The 19,653-nt window shown below is 40.4% G+C and overlaps 2 protein-coding genes across 2 annotated transcripts in view; one reads left to right on the top strand and one right to left on the bottom strand.

Annotated features, from left to right (window-relative positions):
- Nucleotides 1–15,374, bottom strand: part of LOC124033858 (T-cell immunomodulatory protein-like) — a 129,145-nt gene extending 113,771 nt beyond the window's left edge. Inside the window, exons 1-6 of the mRNA XM_046346229.1 lie at nucleotides 14,974–15,374; nucleotides 13,695–13,779; nucleotides 13,344–13,483; nucleotides 13,144–13,195; nucleotides 12,902–12,979; nucleotides 12,593–12,687 (exon numbers count right to left, since the gene is read on the bottom strand). Of these exons, the coding sequence (XP_046202185.1) occupies nucleotides 12,593–12,687; nucleotides 12,902–12,979; nucleotides 13,144–13,195; nucleotides 13,344–13,483; nucleotides 13,695–13,779; nucleotides 14,974–15,151 (628 nt within the window). The 5' untranslated portion in view covers nucleotides 15,152–15,374. The remainder of the gene's footprint in view (nucleotides 1–12,592; nucleotides 12,688–12,901; nucleotides 12,980–13,143; nucleotides 13,196–13,343; nucleotides 13,484–13,694; nucleotides 13,780–14,973) is intronic.
- Nucleotides 15,375–15,389: 15 nt separating this feature from the next.
- The window catches only part of LOC124033859 (phosphorylase b kinase regulatory subunit beta-like), an 80,373-nt gene continuing 76,109 nt past the window's right edge, over nucleotides 15,390–19,653 (top strand). The window contains exons 1-2 of the mRNA XM_046346230.1: nucleotides 15,390–15,516; nucleotides 18,570–18,656. Coding sequence (XP_046202186.1) covers nucleotides 15,453–15,516; nucleotides 18,570–18,656 — 151 coding nt within the window. The 5' untranslated portion in view covers nucleotides 15,390–15,452. The remainder of the gene's footprint in view (nucleotides 15,517–18,569; nucleotides 18,657–19,653) is intronic.

Genomic DNA, 19,653 nt, shown 5'->3' with positions numbered 1-19,653 from the left:
TACATGTCTACATAGAAACTGCAATGCAGCAGCTAAACATGACATGTTATGGGAATTACTTGATTGATTAGCGTCTATGGAACTGACAATTCATCATGAAATGACTATGCAAACAGTTTGGAGAAAGGCGCAAAGCATGATCCCAAACGTAGTTAGAAAACATACATTTACAACAAAAAAACATGTATCTTTCCATCTGGCTTGCTGTGTTACACACATATTATCCATCTAATACGGATTACAATGAGAAACATTTAAAGCAAAGGGAGAGAGCTCATGTTTGAGAAGTGGAAACATTATCCCGCAGCTTTGTTAGAAATATTTAATTAAGTCTAATGAGAGTGTTTAATCGAGAGCACTGTGTGGAGTTCCATCCCCCACATCCATACTCTCGGTGTTAGGAATACCTGGCACTATGATGGGTTTGTAAACTCTTCCTCGTGCTCTGCTTTGGAGCAGATGTTTCCTGAGGCATCATGAACACATGTTGGTAGACAGGGAGACCCACAGAAAGGGAGTGGGGTGCTCTAGGGAAGAGGAGACAACTCTGGAGAAATCCCTCGTCTTCTCCAATACCCTATATACTGACCTTCCCTGTTGGCCATCTTTCTGAGTGGAGGAAGGCGACACAACAAAGTGACGAGTTCATTTCTCTGATACAGAGAGCTGGCGTACATTACAGCAACTACGGCAGACAAACAGCATGAGAAGAATAGTAAGCTGTAGACGGTCTTGAGAAGGAGAGTGGGAGATTCTAAAGCAAAGCAAATCAATGTTGTTGGCTTCTACATGTTGGGTATGCAGATGACTCCGGAAAGAATCTCCAGATCCAATCTAGAAGGAATATAGCTTCCATCTAAAATCGATCCTCAATTTGACTTATTTTCAAGTAAAACACTAGGCTTGGGTGTGTAGTTGGAGAGGGATGCTTTGGAGTTATTCATAACCTCTCAATCAGATTTGTTAAGGGGATTGGAAGCAATTTAAGGCAGCTGCTGACTGTTTGACTTGGACTTTATTATAGCTCTCAATTCCATTATACAGAACGGGAGCAGGGATACAGCTCCATAATATCCCTTCATCACATTACCTTGTGAATAAACAGAGCCACCGTTCTGATCTCTACCCAGGTGGAAGTAGGGCTTTGACACAGTGCATAGTAGAGGGGGGGGGGGGGGGGCATTCTCTCCCTCCCCAACCACCTGCATCTCTCTCTCTCGCACACTTATTTTCTGCCTGAGATCCTTTCATTATTGCTGGTAAATCCTAGACGGGGACCTTCAGCTAAGGGTTGAGGATTACAGGTAAGGATAGTTCAATAGCTTGAGCTGCAAGACAGAAGCAAACATGCAAATAGTATCGCTGTGAGCCGAGGTGGCTATTACTGGGTCTTTATGTCAGTCGCAGACCGTCTGCCACTGCAGTTTGCAGCCTTTGGTAGAGCTGCAAGAGTATGGTAGCATGAGAACATTTCTTGCTAAACACTAATCAATGCAATTCCAGATGAATCTCATGGTAAATAACCCCAGAGCTTTCAGAGTATTGCCGTTTCTGATTGCAGAGAAAAATATCCTCAAACTAATTCTCTGAATCCATCAATTGATGTTACACCCAGACTTGAAAAAAAATGCACATGTTCATTCTCAAAGTTAAAGACTATTAGTGCTGAGATTAACCAAATATATATATAAATACAGTTGAAGTTGGAAGTTTACATACACTTAAGTAGGAGTCATTAAAACAAATTTCTTGTTTACAAACTATAGTTTTGGCAAGTCGGTTAGGACATCTACTTTGTGCACGACACAACTAATTTTTCCAACAATTGTTTAGACAGGTATTTCACTTATAATTCACTGTATTAATCTGGAATTGCGGGATTGGCCCAGAACTACACGGCAGGACCTGGTCAATGACCTGAAGAGAGCTGGGACCACAGTCTCAAAGAAAACCATTAGTAACACACTACACCGTCATGGATTAAAATCCTGCAGTGCCAATGACCATCTGGATGATCCAGAGGAGGAATGGGAGAAGGTCATGTGGTCTGATGAGACAAAAAATAGAGTACAACCCCAAGAACACCATCCCAACCGTGAAGCATGGAGGTGGAAACATCATTCTTTGGGGATGCTTTTCTGCAAAGGGGACAGGACGACTGCACCGTATTGAGGGGAGGATGGATGGGGCCATGTATCGCGAGATCTTGGCCAACAACCTCCTTCCCTCAGTAAGAGCATTGAAGATGGGTCGTGGCTGGGTCTTCCAGCATGACAACGACCCGAAACACACAGCCAGGGCAACTAAGGGGTGGCTCCGTAAGAAGCATCTCAAGGTCCCGGAGTGGCCTAGCCAGTCTCCAGACCTGAACCCAATAGAAAATCTTTGGAGGGAGCTGAAAGTCCGTATTGCCCAGTGACAGCCCCGAAACCTGAAGGATCTGGAGAAGGTCTGTATGGAGGTGTGGGCCAAAATCCCTGCTGCAGTGTGTGCAAACCTGGTCAAGAACTACAGGAAACGTATGATCTCTGTAATTGCAAACAAAGGTTTCTGTACCAAATATTAAGTTCTGCTTTTCTGATGTATCAAATACTTATGTCATGCAATAAAATGCAAATTACTTAAAAATCATACAATGTGATTTTCTGGATTTTTGTTTTAGATTCCATCTCTCACAGTTGAAGTGTACCTATGCTAAAAATGACAGACCTCTACATGCTTTATAAGTAGGAAAACCTGCAAAAATCGGCAGTGTATCAAATACTTGTTCTCCCCACTGTATGTATGTATGTATGTATGTATGTATGTATGTATGTATGTATGTATGTATGTATGTATGTATGTATGTATGTATGTATGTATGTATGTATGTATGTATGTATGTATGTATGTATGTATGTATGTATGTATGTATGTATGTATGCATGTATGCATGTATGCATGCATGTATGCATGTATGTATTTTTTTTAAACGAAAACGTGATAATTAACTACAATGACCATAATCAATTGCGCGACGGCTTAAACTTGTCCGTTCTGTGTGGAGCAGACACAGAGACTGAGAGAAGAGAGACATGTGATCAAGAGGGATAGAAAGCAGTTGCTTCCCGAGCCTGAAAATACATGATCTAAGTCAGGGGTGTCAAACTCATTCCAGAGGGCCGCGTGTCTGAGGGGATTCTCCATTCAATTAAAGACCTAGACAACCAGGTGAGGGGAGTTCCTTGTACTTAATTCAATCAATCAAGTACAAGGTTTGAGCAAAAACCCGCAGACACTCGGCCCTCCATGGAATGAGTTTGACACGTGAGATTCCGTGGGGCAGCAGGTAGCCTAGTGGTTAGTGTTGGGCCAGTAACCGAAAGGTTGCTAGATCAAATCCCCGGGCTGACAAAGTTGAAAAAATCTGTCATTCTGTCCCTGAACAAGGCAGTTAACGCACAGTTCCTAGGCCATCATTGTAAATAAGAATTTGTTCTTAACTGACTTGCCTAGTTAAATAAAGGTCAAATTAAATAAAATACTTTGAAGAACTACTTAAATTGTGATTTTATCAGACAGTATAGGCAGCAGATCTAAAGAGATGAGATGATGACTTGGAATGAAATGATAAAGTCATCAACTAAAATATTTTATTCAAGTAAAGTAATGTGAATACATGTTGGTTAATAAGTGATAAGCAGTAATGGGCAGTCACTAACAGTCACTAACACCAAGGGATTTTTGTTAACTGTTTAATTCAGTGTTAGAGCATTCAACACACAATGCATAGTGCATATACTGTCTAAAAACAAATATCCAAACGGAAATGGATAACCGCGATTACTTTAATAATCGAACGGAAACCGAACAGACCTCAAAAAGCACTAATCGCTCAGCACTAACGGCAAAAACGCACTCCTACTAGGTTATCGTATAGTCAACACAGAGGAGCAGCAGAGTCATGTCAGCAGGCCAAATGGGGAGTTTGGGACTAACTAAATGAAACCTCCTCCTCCTTCCATTCTCCCACTATGATGATTAAAGAGCCATATACATCTCTGGGTCAGCCACTAAGGACTGGTAATTGGAGAGAGATTCTGTTTGGAGAAAATGAAGAGGAAACAAACAGCGGCTGATGAAAAATGAGGGTGAGCAGATTTGTAGCTAATTATAGTGCATCCACAGCTCTCTCTCTCGCACAAGTTTCACACAATGCTCACACTGTATGTGGGATGCTCAGCCATCCCTACTGTCTCCAGCATGTGCTACAGTAGGCTGGCGTTGACACCCTCTCACACACAAGCCATGACGTTCAGCAAGGTGCAGGGCTGTTAATGAGCAGTCTTGGTGGCTTTTCTCTCCCACCATTGTTCATGTATTCAAGTAGGGTGCTTTGTATTTGGAGTCAGAGGAAGGCACTCTCCTGAGAGGTTTCCTCCATGCCAGACAGAACACATTCGCAGAGAGAACAGGGCTATGACCTAACGAGGAGTCAAACAGCTGACAGTTGTCAAACAAAAAGATGTCAAATTAACCAGGGCTTTGTTGTGAAATATTTTCTTTGCTTTTCCAATGGGGAAAAAAATACAGTTAATGGCTTGTCTTGACAAAGATATTTACATGAATGGTGCATAAGGTATGAGAACAATAATACGAGGGTGTATGAAAACAAAGTACATAATAGTCAGTAATAACCAATCTACAAGATTATCACAGCATCCCATTTCAGAATGATGCAGCTGTTAAAGTTGCATCATTTACATTTACATTTAAGTCATTTAGCAGACGCTCTTATAGGCCAACTGCATTTAGAGCTAGTTAAACCATATTAATGCAAATCCACAGTAAGGTTTCTCTATCCTACCTGCATTTAACCAGTGGTTATTACCTAAAGCTCAGAGCCTCCTCAGCCCCAGTGCCAGCAAGGCTGTACACCAAACATGACATTCCTCTGCATTAGTGTCCTATGAATCCAGACACCTCCCAAGCCCCACCTGTCTGCAGTTATCACTGCTGTGCCCACTCCCATTAGCTGAGATGGGAAAGGGTTGCTTTGCTTTTAGGCTGCCCCTCTCCATAGGCTTTAATGCCCCTGAGCAGCATATTTGTTAGACTGTTATTCAGCAAACAAGCTGTGACTCCAATTCCCCGCTCAGTGACAGACGGAGGGGAACAGAGGGGGGGGGGGCTTCACCCCTTAGGCCGGAGAGGAGATGGGTTCGCGCAGGGCCAAGTGAGTTTGATCTCATCTCTCTGTCCAGGGGTTGGAGGCCGCATGTCAATTTGTGAACGAGTGAGGACTCAGAAGGGAAATATGGGTTGAATTAGGCAGCCCACAATGAGGCAAAATTAAGTCAGAATTGTGTTTGTGTGCGGGTGCTAAATATTCAGAGCACTGAGATAGGCCTTTCTGTTCTCATCGGTTTGTCAGTTGTGTTCTCATGCATTCTCTTCTCTTACAATGACGGCTAGGCAGTCACTGTAGATAAGCATTTGTTCTTAACTGACTTGCCTACTTAAATAAAAGGTTAAATAAAAAAGTTTAAAATGTTGACCTCCCCACTCCAGTCCACGTTTCTGCTGTTGCACGGGAGAAAGAAGCCTTTGACATTACAAAAGGAAATGTCATGTCAGTCATCAGTGAAATGGATACAACAACCACCAGACATAGGGAGCCTTCCAGTGTGAGAGCACGGGAGATAAGCAGGGGTTGTAGCGTCGAGCTACTGAATCCCTGCACCGACACAAAATCCTTGAAGAAAAGTAATGGTGGAGATAGAATTCAGAATCCCAGGAGAAATACAGGCTAAACAACAGGCAAAAACAACTAGGCCAATATCCCAGAGTAGATCCGTGTGTGACATGAGGATCTAGGGTGCATCTCTATGGGACTAGAAAGAGATCTTCATCTCACAGTGGAGTGCTCAAATCTATTATTTTCCTCAGGTCCTGGGTAAAAACAAAAAAAAATAACATTTAATTTCAGACTTGACGAACATCAGGCAGGCAACATTTGAAACGTCAGCCATGAAAAATCGATGGCAGCCAAACAGCCATTCTGTTGACTGCCGCAGACAATATGCAGCCAGCAAAACTGAACAAATGAAAAATGGACATTTACTTGAAGCATTTTAATTAATAATTGCTGTGCTGCTGAAAATGGCAGGGACTTATGCTCCAATAACTACTGCTTGAGCAAGGACAAGACAGTCCGTGGTTAGAGAGGTTTACTCTCCCCACTACATGGCTATGTTTTCTATCAAGGACAGTAACCCAGCACTCAGCCCATTGTCCCATTAAGGAAGATGGGAAGGGAGAGATCCAGACTGCCTGGCCAGATTGAATGAAATATGGCTCTGTCTTCTGCTGGGAGGAGTTGATCAGACCGTGAAACTGCCAATTTAACTTGCCAAATCCCAAGTGAGGATTTAGGCATGACATTAAAAGACGCAATGACAGCATTGAGATACCAACAATATGTTGAAGGTTTTGTATTTGTACGATATTGTATGTAGCTTTCAAGGGATGAAAAAACAACTACACAGGCCGGAGAAAAAGGCACGAGAGCTGGACTAAGCCGACACTCTCCATGCAATAATCTCTCAAATAAAATATTGTATCAATGTTTTCCCCATTCAGCTTGTTTGTGTAACTGACATTAAAACGAGTTAGGGACAAACCCAAAAGACTCCATCAAAGTGAGCTTCCGGAGAAGAGCATGAAATTCAGGGCAGGAAAAAGTGAAATCCCATAAATAAATCCTCCATAAGCCAATTCCTGTCAATACACACAGTGTGCCTTCAATCCAAAGCACCTCATTCACAAACATGACACAACAGCACCAGAAAATGGAAAGATGCTATTCGCAGGAGAAATAATCTCATAAAACCATTAAGGGAACAACGTAGGTGCATTATGGGGGATTACACCAACTCCTCATACACATTCCATTTCTCTGCCACTTCTGTGGAGCAAATACAGGAGTTTAACTGCTCACTGAAATCCTGTAACAAGTTTAAGAAGCCCATCCTTGCAGTGGAGCATAGCCTACGTACATTTTTAGGCCTATGTGAGCAATGTTATTGTGACCATGTCAGAGTGTGTGTGTGTGTACTTGCAAACCTATTTGATTCCTGTAGTGAACATGGCTTCACTCTAGATGCCCCTCAAGCTACTTAATCAGAACAACAATGTGGGTTTGACAAAGATTTGACTTAGAGAGCAGTTACATAGTTCCATGTTGAGTGAGTGCATACAGTAGATCTTTCAATAAAACTATTTATTCAAGCAATTTAGTGTTAAGCTTCAGGCAGATACTGCTGTTTGTTTGGTCTTTATGGATGGACCCTGTTTGGTATTATGCTAATATACCACTATAAGCCTGGAGGGGGAGAGTGCTACACATAAGAGGATTGCACTGGAAACAGCAGCACAACCAGAGGCCACAGACATACTGTATACAGTACATCAGTGAGAAATTAGATTCTTTATTTATTCATTCATGTATCTATACAAACTGATGTAAACAAATGTACTGTATGTTCGATACTCTGCCAGCTTTCCAGGAAGAGACACGGCGTAAACATTGCACCTCAAAGCCTGGTCCCTCACTAGCCACGCTGTGCTCATTTTAATTCTGTAATTATTAAAATTAGGAGCGAACACTGGGAAGCAAGTCTAGAATTTATGACAGAATGTACTGTTCCATGTTAAGGTCGGTACAATACCATTATGAGACATAAGCTAATTTCATCCTTTCATGATTGCAATATCTGTATAAAATCTGCATGGCTGTTATATCATGTTAATTTACAGCATATGTCATGAATGTTACATGCAGGCCTACAGTAGATCTTTAAAAACAGGTAGACCAATGTCAAACACGTGGTAGCCTAATCAATATTACAGAAACCAGAAATGATTCTGTATGAAAAAAAAAGAAACACAATACTTCTAACATGCAAAATGTGACACAGTGACTCAAAAACAGGCCAAACTACTAAATATGCCTTTTAAAATTGTCCAGTTCTGAATCCCTTTATAAAGTCCCACTACAGTAACGTTGATGAGGCAAATCTGTTTCCCTCACATTACACCAACAATCAACTTCTCTCTAACAGAAAAAACTATTCCTAATTGGATTCTGCGGGAAGCGTTGCAAAGCCACGTTGCCTAGCGACAAGCCATATGATAGTATCGGTTTGGTGTCTTTGAGCATAATGACATTTATAATTATTTGGCAATTACCACTTTTTTCTAATGACTTCTCACAATCCGATTCCCCGGCATAGCAAAACCATTATAGAGATATAAAACTGTGATACCAACCCCAGGGTACCTCAACGTTCTAGTAAAATATAACCAATAAAATGAAATGAAAAATCCCTCAAGGTTGTTATGTGATGCTATAGGAGTATTGGAGCTCGTTGGCACGTTCCGCATCTATTCCTCGGCTTATTGTGTCAGTACTGACTTGGTGACCTGGGTAGCAGTAGAACCACTCAAGTATGTCGGAATTAGCCAATTAGGAGCCTTTTTACAGGGATACTTAACCATCTGTAGTTGTCACAACCTGCTCATCTTAATAAACTACCAGAACATACAGCTGAAGTCGGAAGTTTACATACACCTTAGCCAAATACATTTAAACTCAGTTTTTCACAATTCCTGACATTTAATCCTAGTAAAAATTCCCTGTCTTAGGTCAGTTAGGATCACCACTTTATTTTAAGAATGTGAAATGTCAGAATAATAGTATTTATTTCAGCTTTTATTTATTTCATCACATTCCCAGTGGGTCAGAAGTTTACATACACTCAATTCGTATTTGGTAGCATTGCCTTTAAATTGTTTAACTTGGGTCAAACGTGTTGGGTAGCCTTCCACAAGAAGTTGGGTGAATTTTGGCCCATTCCTACTGACAAAACTGGTGTAACGGAGTCAGGTTTGTAGGCATCCTTGCTCATACAAGCTTTTTCAGTTCTGCCCACAAATTTTCTATGGGATTGAGGTCAGGGCTTTGCGATGGCCACTCCAATATCTTGACTTTGTTGTTCTTAAGCCATCTTGCCAAAATTTGGAGGTATGCTTGGGGTCATTATCCATTTTCAAGACCCATTTGCGACCAGGCTTGAACTTCCTGATTGATGTCTTCAGATGTTGCTTCAATATATCCACATAATTCCCCTTCCTCATGAAGCCATCTATTTTGTGAAGTGCACCAGTCCCTCCTTCAGCAAAGCACCCGAACAACATGATGCTGCCACCCCCATGCTTCAAGATTGGGATGGTGTTCTTCAGCTTGCAAGCCTCCTCCTTTTTCCTCCAAACATAACAATGATCATTATGGCCAAACAGTGCTATTTTGGTTTCATCAGACCATAAGACATTCCTCCAAAAAGTACGATATTTGTCCCCATGTGCAGTTGCAGTCTGGCTTTTTTTAATGGGGGTTTTGGAGTAGTGGCTTCATCCTTGCTGAGTGGACTTTCAGGTAATGTTGATATAGGACTCGTTTTACTGTGGATATAGATACTTTTGTGCCGGTTTCCTCCAGCATCTTCACAAGGTCCTTTGCGGTTGTTCTGGGATTGAGTTGCACTTTTCGCACCAAAGTATGTTCATCTCTAGGAGGCAGAGCGCGTCTCCTTCCTGAGCGGTATGACGGCTGCGTGGTCCCATTGTGTTTATAATTGCGTACTATTGTTTGTACAGATGAACGTGGTACCTTCAGGCGTTGGAAATTGCTCCCAAGGATGAACCAGACTTGTGGAGGTCTACAAATGTTTTTCTGAGGTCATGGCTGATTTCCTTTGATTTTCCCATGATGTCAAGCAAAGAGGCACTGAGTTTGAAGGTAGGCCTTGAAATACAGCCACAGGTACACCTACAATTGACTCAAATGATGTCAATTAGTCTATCAGAAGCTTCTAAAGCCATGACAATTTTCTGGAATTTTCCAAGCTGTTTAAAGGCCCAGTCAACTTAGTGTATGTAAACTTCTGACCCACTGGAATTATAAGTGAAATAATCTGTCTAAACAATTGTTGGAAAAATGACTTGTGTCTAGCACCAAGTAGATGTCCTAACCGACTTGCCACAACTATAGTTAACAATAAATTTGTGGAGTGATTAAAAAACAAGTTTTAATGACTCCAACCTAAGTGTATGTAAACTTCCGACTTCAACTGTAGATGAGGAGGATTGAACAGACAACACCAGAAGTGGAAGAGAGCGATGAGACATGATACAGACTGGCCATGTGATACTGTAGAGGGGGACAGCGGCAGCTGGACAGTCCAATTTACAGCTTAAATAGGCCTCGACATTGAACAGGAAGCAATTTCAGATCTCTTAAAAGGAGTCGTGGGTAGAGGGTCACTGGATGCAGCTCGGCTGTGTATGTTTACAGCTTTAAACACCACTAAAATTGGAGCCGCGACACGGGATGACCCTCCTCTGATCATCCCTGGATAGGACGCATGATAATAAAATACCTCTCTGTGACACTGCTGACCAGGACACAAAGATAGCAAGTGGTGGTCCAAACCAAATGAGGTCCACTTAAAATGTTCCACACAAAAACCTAACATGATTTCCCACTTATTGTACCGGCTGTAGTCGATTCGCCAAAACAGTCCCTTTTGTGCATCCTATGGGGTATTGGAAAACATGGGAACAACTTTGCACACTCTTGATTTCTAGTACAGGCTATACAGTCATGTCCGAGTCTCTCTCTCCCCATGCTTAGAGAGGCTGGCAGGTGCAGTGGAAAGACAGAGCTTTAATTCACCTAATTCTCGAATTAATTTCCTCCTGAAAAGCAGTATCCTCACTCCCACACTAAGCTCTTCACAGCTAAACGTGGCTGCACCACACACACATTGCAGAGGACAATATAATTGTACATTTCAGTGCTATTTCTCATCAGCAGCAATTTTCTCTACAGGTGTATAGTCTCTGAATGATATATATATATATTATTTTTTACCTTTGCAGATTGACAATCAGTGAAACAACAAAGTGTTTCCATGGCGACATAGCAGTCTCCTGGTTTGGGTGCCTGCACTCGAGCCAGGCTCCTGCCAGTGTGACGTGTGCCCCGGGGCTCAGGGCTCTGCTTCTCTGTAGACCTAGGCAAAAATCCCCTAGGACAGGTGCTCTAGTCTCTTGCAGCAGCCTCTTGCACAAGATGAATGAGAAGCAGGCAATGAGCAGCCATTCAAACTGACTAGCTAGTTGAATCTGTGACTTGTAACATTCCTGCTTGCATTTTACAAGTGGTCAACACCCACAGTTCCAATCCTCACTCCAGCACAGATTTTTATTTATTTTTATAAATCATAAACCAAACTGTAACATAGACTTCCTTGCTAAATTACAGACAGGCTAAACTTTAAGATACTCTCTCCAGCTGGGCTGGCATGTCCAAAAGAATATGCTTTCTAATCCCTTAGCAGCTTAAATATGAATGATTATGCTCTGGTGAAATTGTCACAGCTCAGACACGACAGCAGTCTCTGTGATTTGTCTTAATATGAGATTTAACTTCCTGGGAGAAAAAAAAAATCTAAAACGTCAGGACCATAAGTCTAAGTGACAGCTTTTGTCGGATGGCATTTTGTGGAAAAAGAGAAAGCCAGTAAAACAAGAAGAAGCCCAATTTATTTATTCAGTGGTGAGGAAAATGGGAATTCCTCTCTCTTAGTCAACTTGAAAATGGTTTAACTATAATATATTTTAATCCAATTGTTTGGAGCTTAAGGAACTCAGGAGAAAGTTTGTGTTCCACACAATATAAATAAAAAGTGATAATTGCCTTGACAGATCATCTACCCAGCTGTCTCACGAAACTTGTAGAATAGGCCCTAGGGCCGGGACGATACCAGTACTGCGATACTCATTAGTCCCACGGCAAGGAAGCAAAACACAAAGCGGATTTAACTTCTTCAGGAAGTCATATTTATTTATATTTGTCAAGCTATAGCACACAATGTTTGGAGTGCTTCAAATTTGGTCTGCTACGTGTTTTCATTTTTGCCATGGGGAAAAAGAATATTGCGATACTGGCCCAAGTAGACCGACATTCTCTCCAAGGGTTGACTAGCACAAGGTAACCCACAAACTGATCCCAATACTGACGGGAAATCTTTAGCAAGTTACTACGTCATATCAATTCAAAAATATATGAAGAGAAGAAGATGGGCTGCCAAGAACGGACTCAACTTCCTCGCTTTTGTATACAGTGTGTGAAACACCGATTTTGACCATCTATACAAGCATCTACTTACCAAGCTCCAGAAGAGTGCCCAATTCCCCAGAATGAATTCACTACTCTCGACTCTAATGCTAAAGAGACTGATCACACAGCCATTAGACTGCCATGCCACATTGTCCCTATGTTTCATTGTAGAACGTGAGTCTACAGACTCCAATCTTGCTGAAGAAATGGAAAAGATATTGCACACAAACACTACACACACCATGTCCTGCATTAGTCTAATCTGGTATCGTTCCCAATTAGCTTCCATCCAGCCTTACTGTAATGCCAGATTACCGAGTCTGGCAATGCAAGGTTCCAATAAACCATTTAGGACATTTGCCTACTCACCGGCGGTGAAATCCTTGTTTAGGTCGATGAAAGCATTGGAATGAGGGACACGCATCTTGACACGTGAACTTAGAGCTGCCTGCCACACTGCGTTCCTGTGAGGAAAGAAAACAACATGATTCATGTGCTCAGCAGACATTCGGAAAAAACACAGAACCAACCAAAGGTGCTGTTTTTAACACTGCATACATCTACAATATTTCAATGTATTGCAATTGAGTTTTGTCAAGACATGGATAATAATGTAAAATAAAACAATGTTTATGGGGACTGCAAAGCATTGGGTCACTTTTCTAATCTCCACTTCACCTTCCAGTAAGATAGCAGACTTCAGTGGAGAAATCAGCAGAAACTCCAAAGATGTCCGGAATCATGTCCCCATTGAAGCTGCGTAAGAGAATTTCATTTATAAAACCGTCAAAACTGCCTACACATGAGAAAGATCAAAGGACAAAGTTTAGGTAAACAGTATTGCTTGCATGGAAACTCATCATAGAAAACAACTGCTACAGGTGATTTGTAATATATTTTTTTTTACATGCTTAACCTACTCCATTATCAGAGGTTGGTCCACAAATGTCTTATTAAGGTCCGCTTGCCCATCTGCAAAACCAGATAAGAGATGTTAATCAGTTAGCTATTTCATAACAGAAGTTAACTTTCTGTATTAGAGTACATTATTATTGTTCTACAAGCCGCAAACGTTGTATTCCATAAGCCTGAATCTAGGCCTAATAGAGCAACAATTTACCCAGGGTTTGGTTGTTTCCCCAGAATACAAAAACCATTGTGTCTGAGGTGGCCTTGGTCTTGAGCTGAACTGTTAGAAGCACATCCATCTGAGAATCTCCATCGTAGTCTCCAGGAACAACACCAGTTATGATACAATTGCTGAAAGAGGAAAGACATTCACTGAGTGCCTGCTGTTGACATAAGCCAGTAAAGAACAGCATAGGGCTTTTCTCAGTGACAGCTAAAATCATCTCGTGTCAATCTACCCTAAACCACAGGGTTTGCCTGGACATTGTGGAATTATTGATGCTTCAAGATGAGAAGTGGTGTGTGCACTAATAAAATTGAGAGAATAAGATCAGAAACTTACGCGGGCAAAGCCTTTTTAGGGATATGGACTTTTGGCTTGAAGTATGGGGCTTTCAGATCAGCCAAGAATATCACCAACTCAGATTCTAAAAGTTCAATCAAATATACAATAAAAACAAATTCACAAAATGCTTACTTTCATACCCAGCACAGCACAGTCACATAACCATATCAGCAATGCAGTAACACATTCATTGGTGAGCTATACCCATTTTATGTTTTTGTTTCATTCTAGTTACTAGGCTACTGTGTCTTGTAATGTAGGTAATGCCAGAGGTGGAAAAAGTACACCATTGTCATACTTGAGTAAAAGTAAAGATACCTTAATAGAAAATGACTCAAGTAAAAGTCACCCAGTAAAATACTACTTGAGTAAAAGTCTAAAACATTTCTGGTTTTAAATATACTTAAGTACAGTGGTGGGAAAAGTAGTCAATTGTCATACTTGAGTAAAAGTAAAAAGTAAAAGCTATACTTCAAATTCCTTATATTAAGCAAACCAGACGACAGAATTTCCTTATTATTATATATTTTTTTGACAGCCAGGGTCACACTCCAACACTCAGACATCATTTACAAACTAAGCATTTGTGTTTAGTGAGTCTGCCAGATCAGAGGCAGTAGGGATGACTATGGACGTTCTCTCAGTCCGTCAATGGGACCATTTTCCTGTACTGCTAAGCATTCAAATTGTAACAAGTACTTTTGGGTGTCAAGGAAAATGTATGGAGTAAAAAGTACATTATTTTTCTTAGGAATTTAGTGAAGTAACAAATATAAATAGTAAAGTAAAGAACAGATACCCCAAAAAAACAACTTAAGTAGTACTTTAAAGTATTTTACTTAAGTACTTTACACCACTGTATAATGCATTGAACACCCAACAGCTTTTCAAGCAGAGAAAATAGATTGCTACGTCATCACTGTTTTTATTGTTTTGCATTTCCTGTCTCTATATCCAAGACAGGCAACCGTTATGTCCTATCCCTATTAGTCAATATAGGCTAGAGCAAATTGTATCCAGTGGTAAATAATTGTGTTAGCTACATGACTAACTAACTGCTTACCAGACAATATGACAGCACTCAACAGCTTTGTTTAGCTAGCTAGATTAGCTAGCATCCTATGAGTTTTTGGAACACATGTCATTAATTAAAGTAGTCTCATCTAGTATCTAGCTAAAGTTTCTATATTATTCACTAACGAAATGAATCCTATTGAAAAGGCAATACAAAACACTGAACATTATTCTAGCCAGCTAGCTAACGTTAGCTACTCACGTTCTCTGATGATGAAAATATCGGTCTGTTTATCCGAGTTGAAATCACCAAACGCAGCCACAGTACCATGATTTTCAGACCCGAACAAGTCAGTTGTTACATCTTGAAGAGCAGATGCTGAATACTGCCCTGCAAAATACACAGTAAATGTAAAAATCTTGAAAAACAAAATCCTCATAGTTGTTCAATTCAAACAACACAAACTGGAATACTGCAGTGCGCGTTTGGTTTACGGCAGAAATGACGGCAAGAATTGCATTAAGCATAAACTCGTGGGGCTTGACACTTGTCAAAAATAACACAATCGACAGCCTTATTTAGTCGTAAATATAAAGGTAAAGAGCATCAATGGCACAAGAGGGAGATAGAATATTGACACGTTAATAAATGGGTGGTGTGACGTCACACCATCAGCGCTTCCTAGTTTGCAGCAGTGTCACAACGTGCTGTTACTTGGTAAACACAGAGAACCAACCAACATGTCAAGCTTGGCAGATGTCGGCAAGAAACTCCTGGAAATCAAAGCCAGACAAAAACGTTCAGGTTTGACATATTCACTTGCTTGACACTGCATTATCTGCGAATGTCCTGAGTGAAACATCAACGAAAACAGATTATATAAATTGCCTGCTATAGCCCACTACAGTGGACATGCATGAGCATGAAAGGTCAAGTTTGCAGCTACTGGAGCTATTTTAAGATTTTCACATCAGGTGTTGCCTCTCTACCCTTGCCGTTTGTGTTAGGCTACATAAAACAGCAATGTTATCATATTGAAAGAGAATACATGTACATGCTGGCCAGGGAAGGATGGTGGGAGGACGGGCTCATTTTAATGGCTGGAATGGAATACATGTAACGGAGTCAAACATGTGGCTTCCATGTGTTTGACTCCATTCTATTTAACTCCATTCCAGCCATTACAATGATCCCGTCCTCATATACATGTAGCTCCTCCCACCAGCCTCCTCTGATGTATGCTATGTTCCTCGTTTATCAGGCCAGATTCCATTACATTAGCCAACATGGCAACCTGCTCACATAGACAGTGTAGGGGTAGGCAATGAGATTCAGACATTTTTGTTGGGGTGCCGAAAGAGATTATATCGGAAAATAACAATCATTTCATACCTTGATTATATTGAGACACGATCAAATATGGCAGGTAGCCTAGCAGTTAAGAACGTTGGGCCAGTAACCGAAAGGCCGCTGGTTTGAATCCCCGAGCCGACTCGGTGTAAAATCTGTTAATGTGCCCTTGAGCAAGGGGGGTGGAATCATTCTTCCGGCTTTGCCTATGTCCATGTCTTATAACTCATATACTGATTTTGATTATAATCCGTGGTTAATCAATCCTGCTGTCAATTAAAGGCCTCATGCAATTTTTCATTACATTTTTTTTATTCAACAATAAAGGCAATAGTACGGTATTTAAGAAATATTTTATCATAATAATTTTAATTTGTTGAGTATCACTCATACAAACATTATAGTTTGACGAATGAATGCCTTAAAATATGTTTCGACATTTATGAACTTTTATTTGAAAAAAGACACATTCAGACATTAGGCTAATTCAAACCATCATTACTAGTTCACTCATCTTAACCATCCTATGCCAACATATCATTTCCAAGTAGGCTAATATTTTAATGACCATTGTAGGCTACATGGCGTATTCATGTTTTGTCATTTGTTGTCTGTTTTGTAGCCACCTAATATTAACTTGCTATGTGATTCATTATTGATTTTTTTTTCTTAAGCCGCTCTACTAACCCTCCTGTGAATTGCTGTAGATTTGTAATTTAGCTGAGAGACGATTGCCCTTTTCCTCACCTTTTGAAAATGGCCAGCTCGGAATGTGAGATTTCCAAAGCTCCTCGGAAACTAAAAAGATATGGTAAGTAGTGAATTGAGCATATGTAACTATTCTCCAGGTCGTTGCTGTAAATGAGAATGTGTTCTCGGTCAACTTACATGGTAAAATACGTTTAAAAAAGAGGTAGCAAAGCCTTTCAAACTGGGTTGAACTAAATCTAGATTTAATCGAGTGTAATGCCTGTATATCATTCTATGAGAAAATTAATCAGGATGACATCACTCCAAATTATACATTTCAATGATTAATCTTGCCAGTCAGAGTTTTTTATTACTATACCACCCTAGTATCATATGTCAGTTTCAGTGGAGGGTGCTGAGGGGAGGATGGCTCATAATAATGACTAAAACGGAGCAAATGGAATGGCATCAAACACATGGAAACCATTCCGATTCAGGATTTACCACAAGCCTGTCCTCTCAAATGACGCTGCTACCATCCTGCTGTGTTCAGTTTTCTTCAGGTGAATGGTATGATATGCTGATAATGCTGTAATACACTTTTATTACTACTGTCTACGTGGCTTAGTCAGGATGCTATACCAATATACCAGTCTTGGATATAGGCTACGTTCAATACATGGGGTAGATTTTGTGAGATACAATTGGGTATACACTACTGTATCTAAAAGTGATCCAGGTAATCAAGTTGTCGTCATAATTCACTCTTTTTTTTTACTGCACCTATGATTGACAGTCTCTCCCTAGGGTTACCACCAAATGTATTACAACCAATATACTGTTGAATGGAAATAGAAAATGATACTAACCAGTATTCAATTCATAAGCCTAGTATTAACAAATATTGAACTCTCTCAGTGAAGTTAATCACACAATATTTTCCAACAACCACAGACTTCGATCCATGTTTCTATGCAGTAGAAATGAAATAAAACCTTTAATTTGCATATTAGCCTCACACTGCCTCTGCAGAGTTATCTTGAAAAGTGATGGCTTTGTCCCTACTACTTAAAAGCTGATGGAAATTATGGTAATTTCACTGGAAATGTGGATTTTTCAGTACCTGAGGTATTGACCCAAGGTCGATCCCATTAAAATGTAAATCACTCCAAAATAAAATTTGTCTGAAATAGTGGTCCAACAGATGGGGCTCCCCTAAAATTCACTTGGTTCTGAAGAAAGCTTGAAATGGTGGCATGTTCCATTATATTTTAAATTTGTGCTCAGCGTATGAAATCACACTTCTTGCTGGAGGCTTGTTTTGATATTTACAGTGACTAAATGTGAGTTGGAAATGGGGCCATGTCGTGATTGCATGCGTCAATGCATTGTGGTTTTTGTGTGACTTGGACTGTTCATTGTATTCTGACGGAAATCACAAAAAATGACTGATACTGATTTACTTTGACAATGTGTTTAGGATGTTGCTCTTCAATCCCATGTGTGGTTAAAGTCTTCATTATCTAAAACCATTCTGTAAAATATGTTTAGCATTTAGGTCTAAATACATTTGTTTCTGAAGATGTGTGATATAAGTGCTGATAACTAGGAACCTTTGTGGCATCAGTCTTACAGCCTAATACTCCCCAAGTGCTCATGGGAGTCTTTATTTGACATATAGTTACTGTAGTGTGAGTCTCCAGAGTGTGTCGGAAGGTACCATTGAGGCACCTGAGACATGAACAAATGACCTCCAATTGAGCTCTAGCTCAACAATGAATGTTCTGTCAAGAATTGTGTTTTGTATCTCTCCTCAGGCTCCATCTATGAACCTCTCAAGCTCTCCATTCTCCACCGGGAGGATGAGCCGCTATGGGAGAAACTTGACCGCTACTACAATGCGGGTAAGCACTGTGATTGTGATTAAAGTACTTACTATTTCAAATCCTTGTTTTGAAGACGTCCTCAAAGGTGGGGTCCTTTCGAGCTTATTCGTCTACTTCTAGGGGGTGTAGCTTTACAGTATTTAGGTTTGAAATATGGATTTAATTTGGTATGTTACTCTTAGGGCTCTATTTTAACAAAGCTGACGCAATGGTAAATCTAAGTGCAGGTGGTAGCGCTATTGTTTCAGGGATGTGCATTTGAGCTATTTTCACTATCACAATTATTGGCGCAATTTGTTGGTGTTGCCACAAAAGGTCTGGATTTTGACAAATAAACAAGTTGAGGCTTGGCCCCTCACTGGCCCAATCAGATTGTGCTCCGTGGCAAAATATGTGTTGCTTCAGGTTGTGTATTTACAGACTTTTATGTATTGCCTTGGTAACAACTCCAATATCAATGTTAGTCTGTTATAGTTTTTTAAATGGCTTACAGGAACAAAATAACAAAATGTAGAACTATCCCATCTTTCCTCAATAGGTTAACTTGAACCCATTTGCAGTCCACAGTGTTCTGAGTAATTGCATGGCTTCAATAGCATTCCCACTGATATAGAGGCGAGGCCTACTGCAAATTGTACTATGGCTGAGCATGGACATGCCAAACATTGTCATTAAGCAATATTAAATTCATTATTGATAAAGCCTAAAAAGAGAACTAATGATTCTAATCAAATTCTTAACGAAACAAAGAAACAACTTGTTTTAAAATGTCACACTTACAGGCACCATAATTTCTCTCCGTGGGCATATAATATTAAAACAACACAGAATATGGAGGGTTTTACGCACATCCAAAAATCGAAATGCATAGATAAAAGTGTTTTACTCCTCTCTAACTTGATGTATGATTACTGCCCCGTAACACTCACGTTGGTAGCCATGAAGTGCTATATTTGTTCAGGCCAGGGTGTGACATGGGTTTATTGTGTTGTCGTATTGGGTTTTTTGTAGGCAT

Source organism: Oncorhynchus gorbuscha, linkage group LG04, assembly GCF_021184085.1.
Source record: "Oncorhynchus gorbuscha isolate QuinsamMale2020 ecotype Even-year linkage group LG04, OgorEven_v1.0, whole genome shotgun sequence".
Classification (NCBI taxonomy): Eukaryota; Metazoa; Chordata; class Actinopteri; order Salmoniformes; family Salmonidae; genus Oncorhynchus; species Oncorhynchus gorbuscha.
This window is presented reverse-complemented; position numbering and strand designations above follow the sequence as displayed.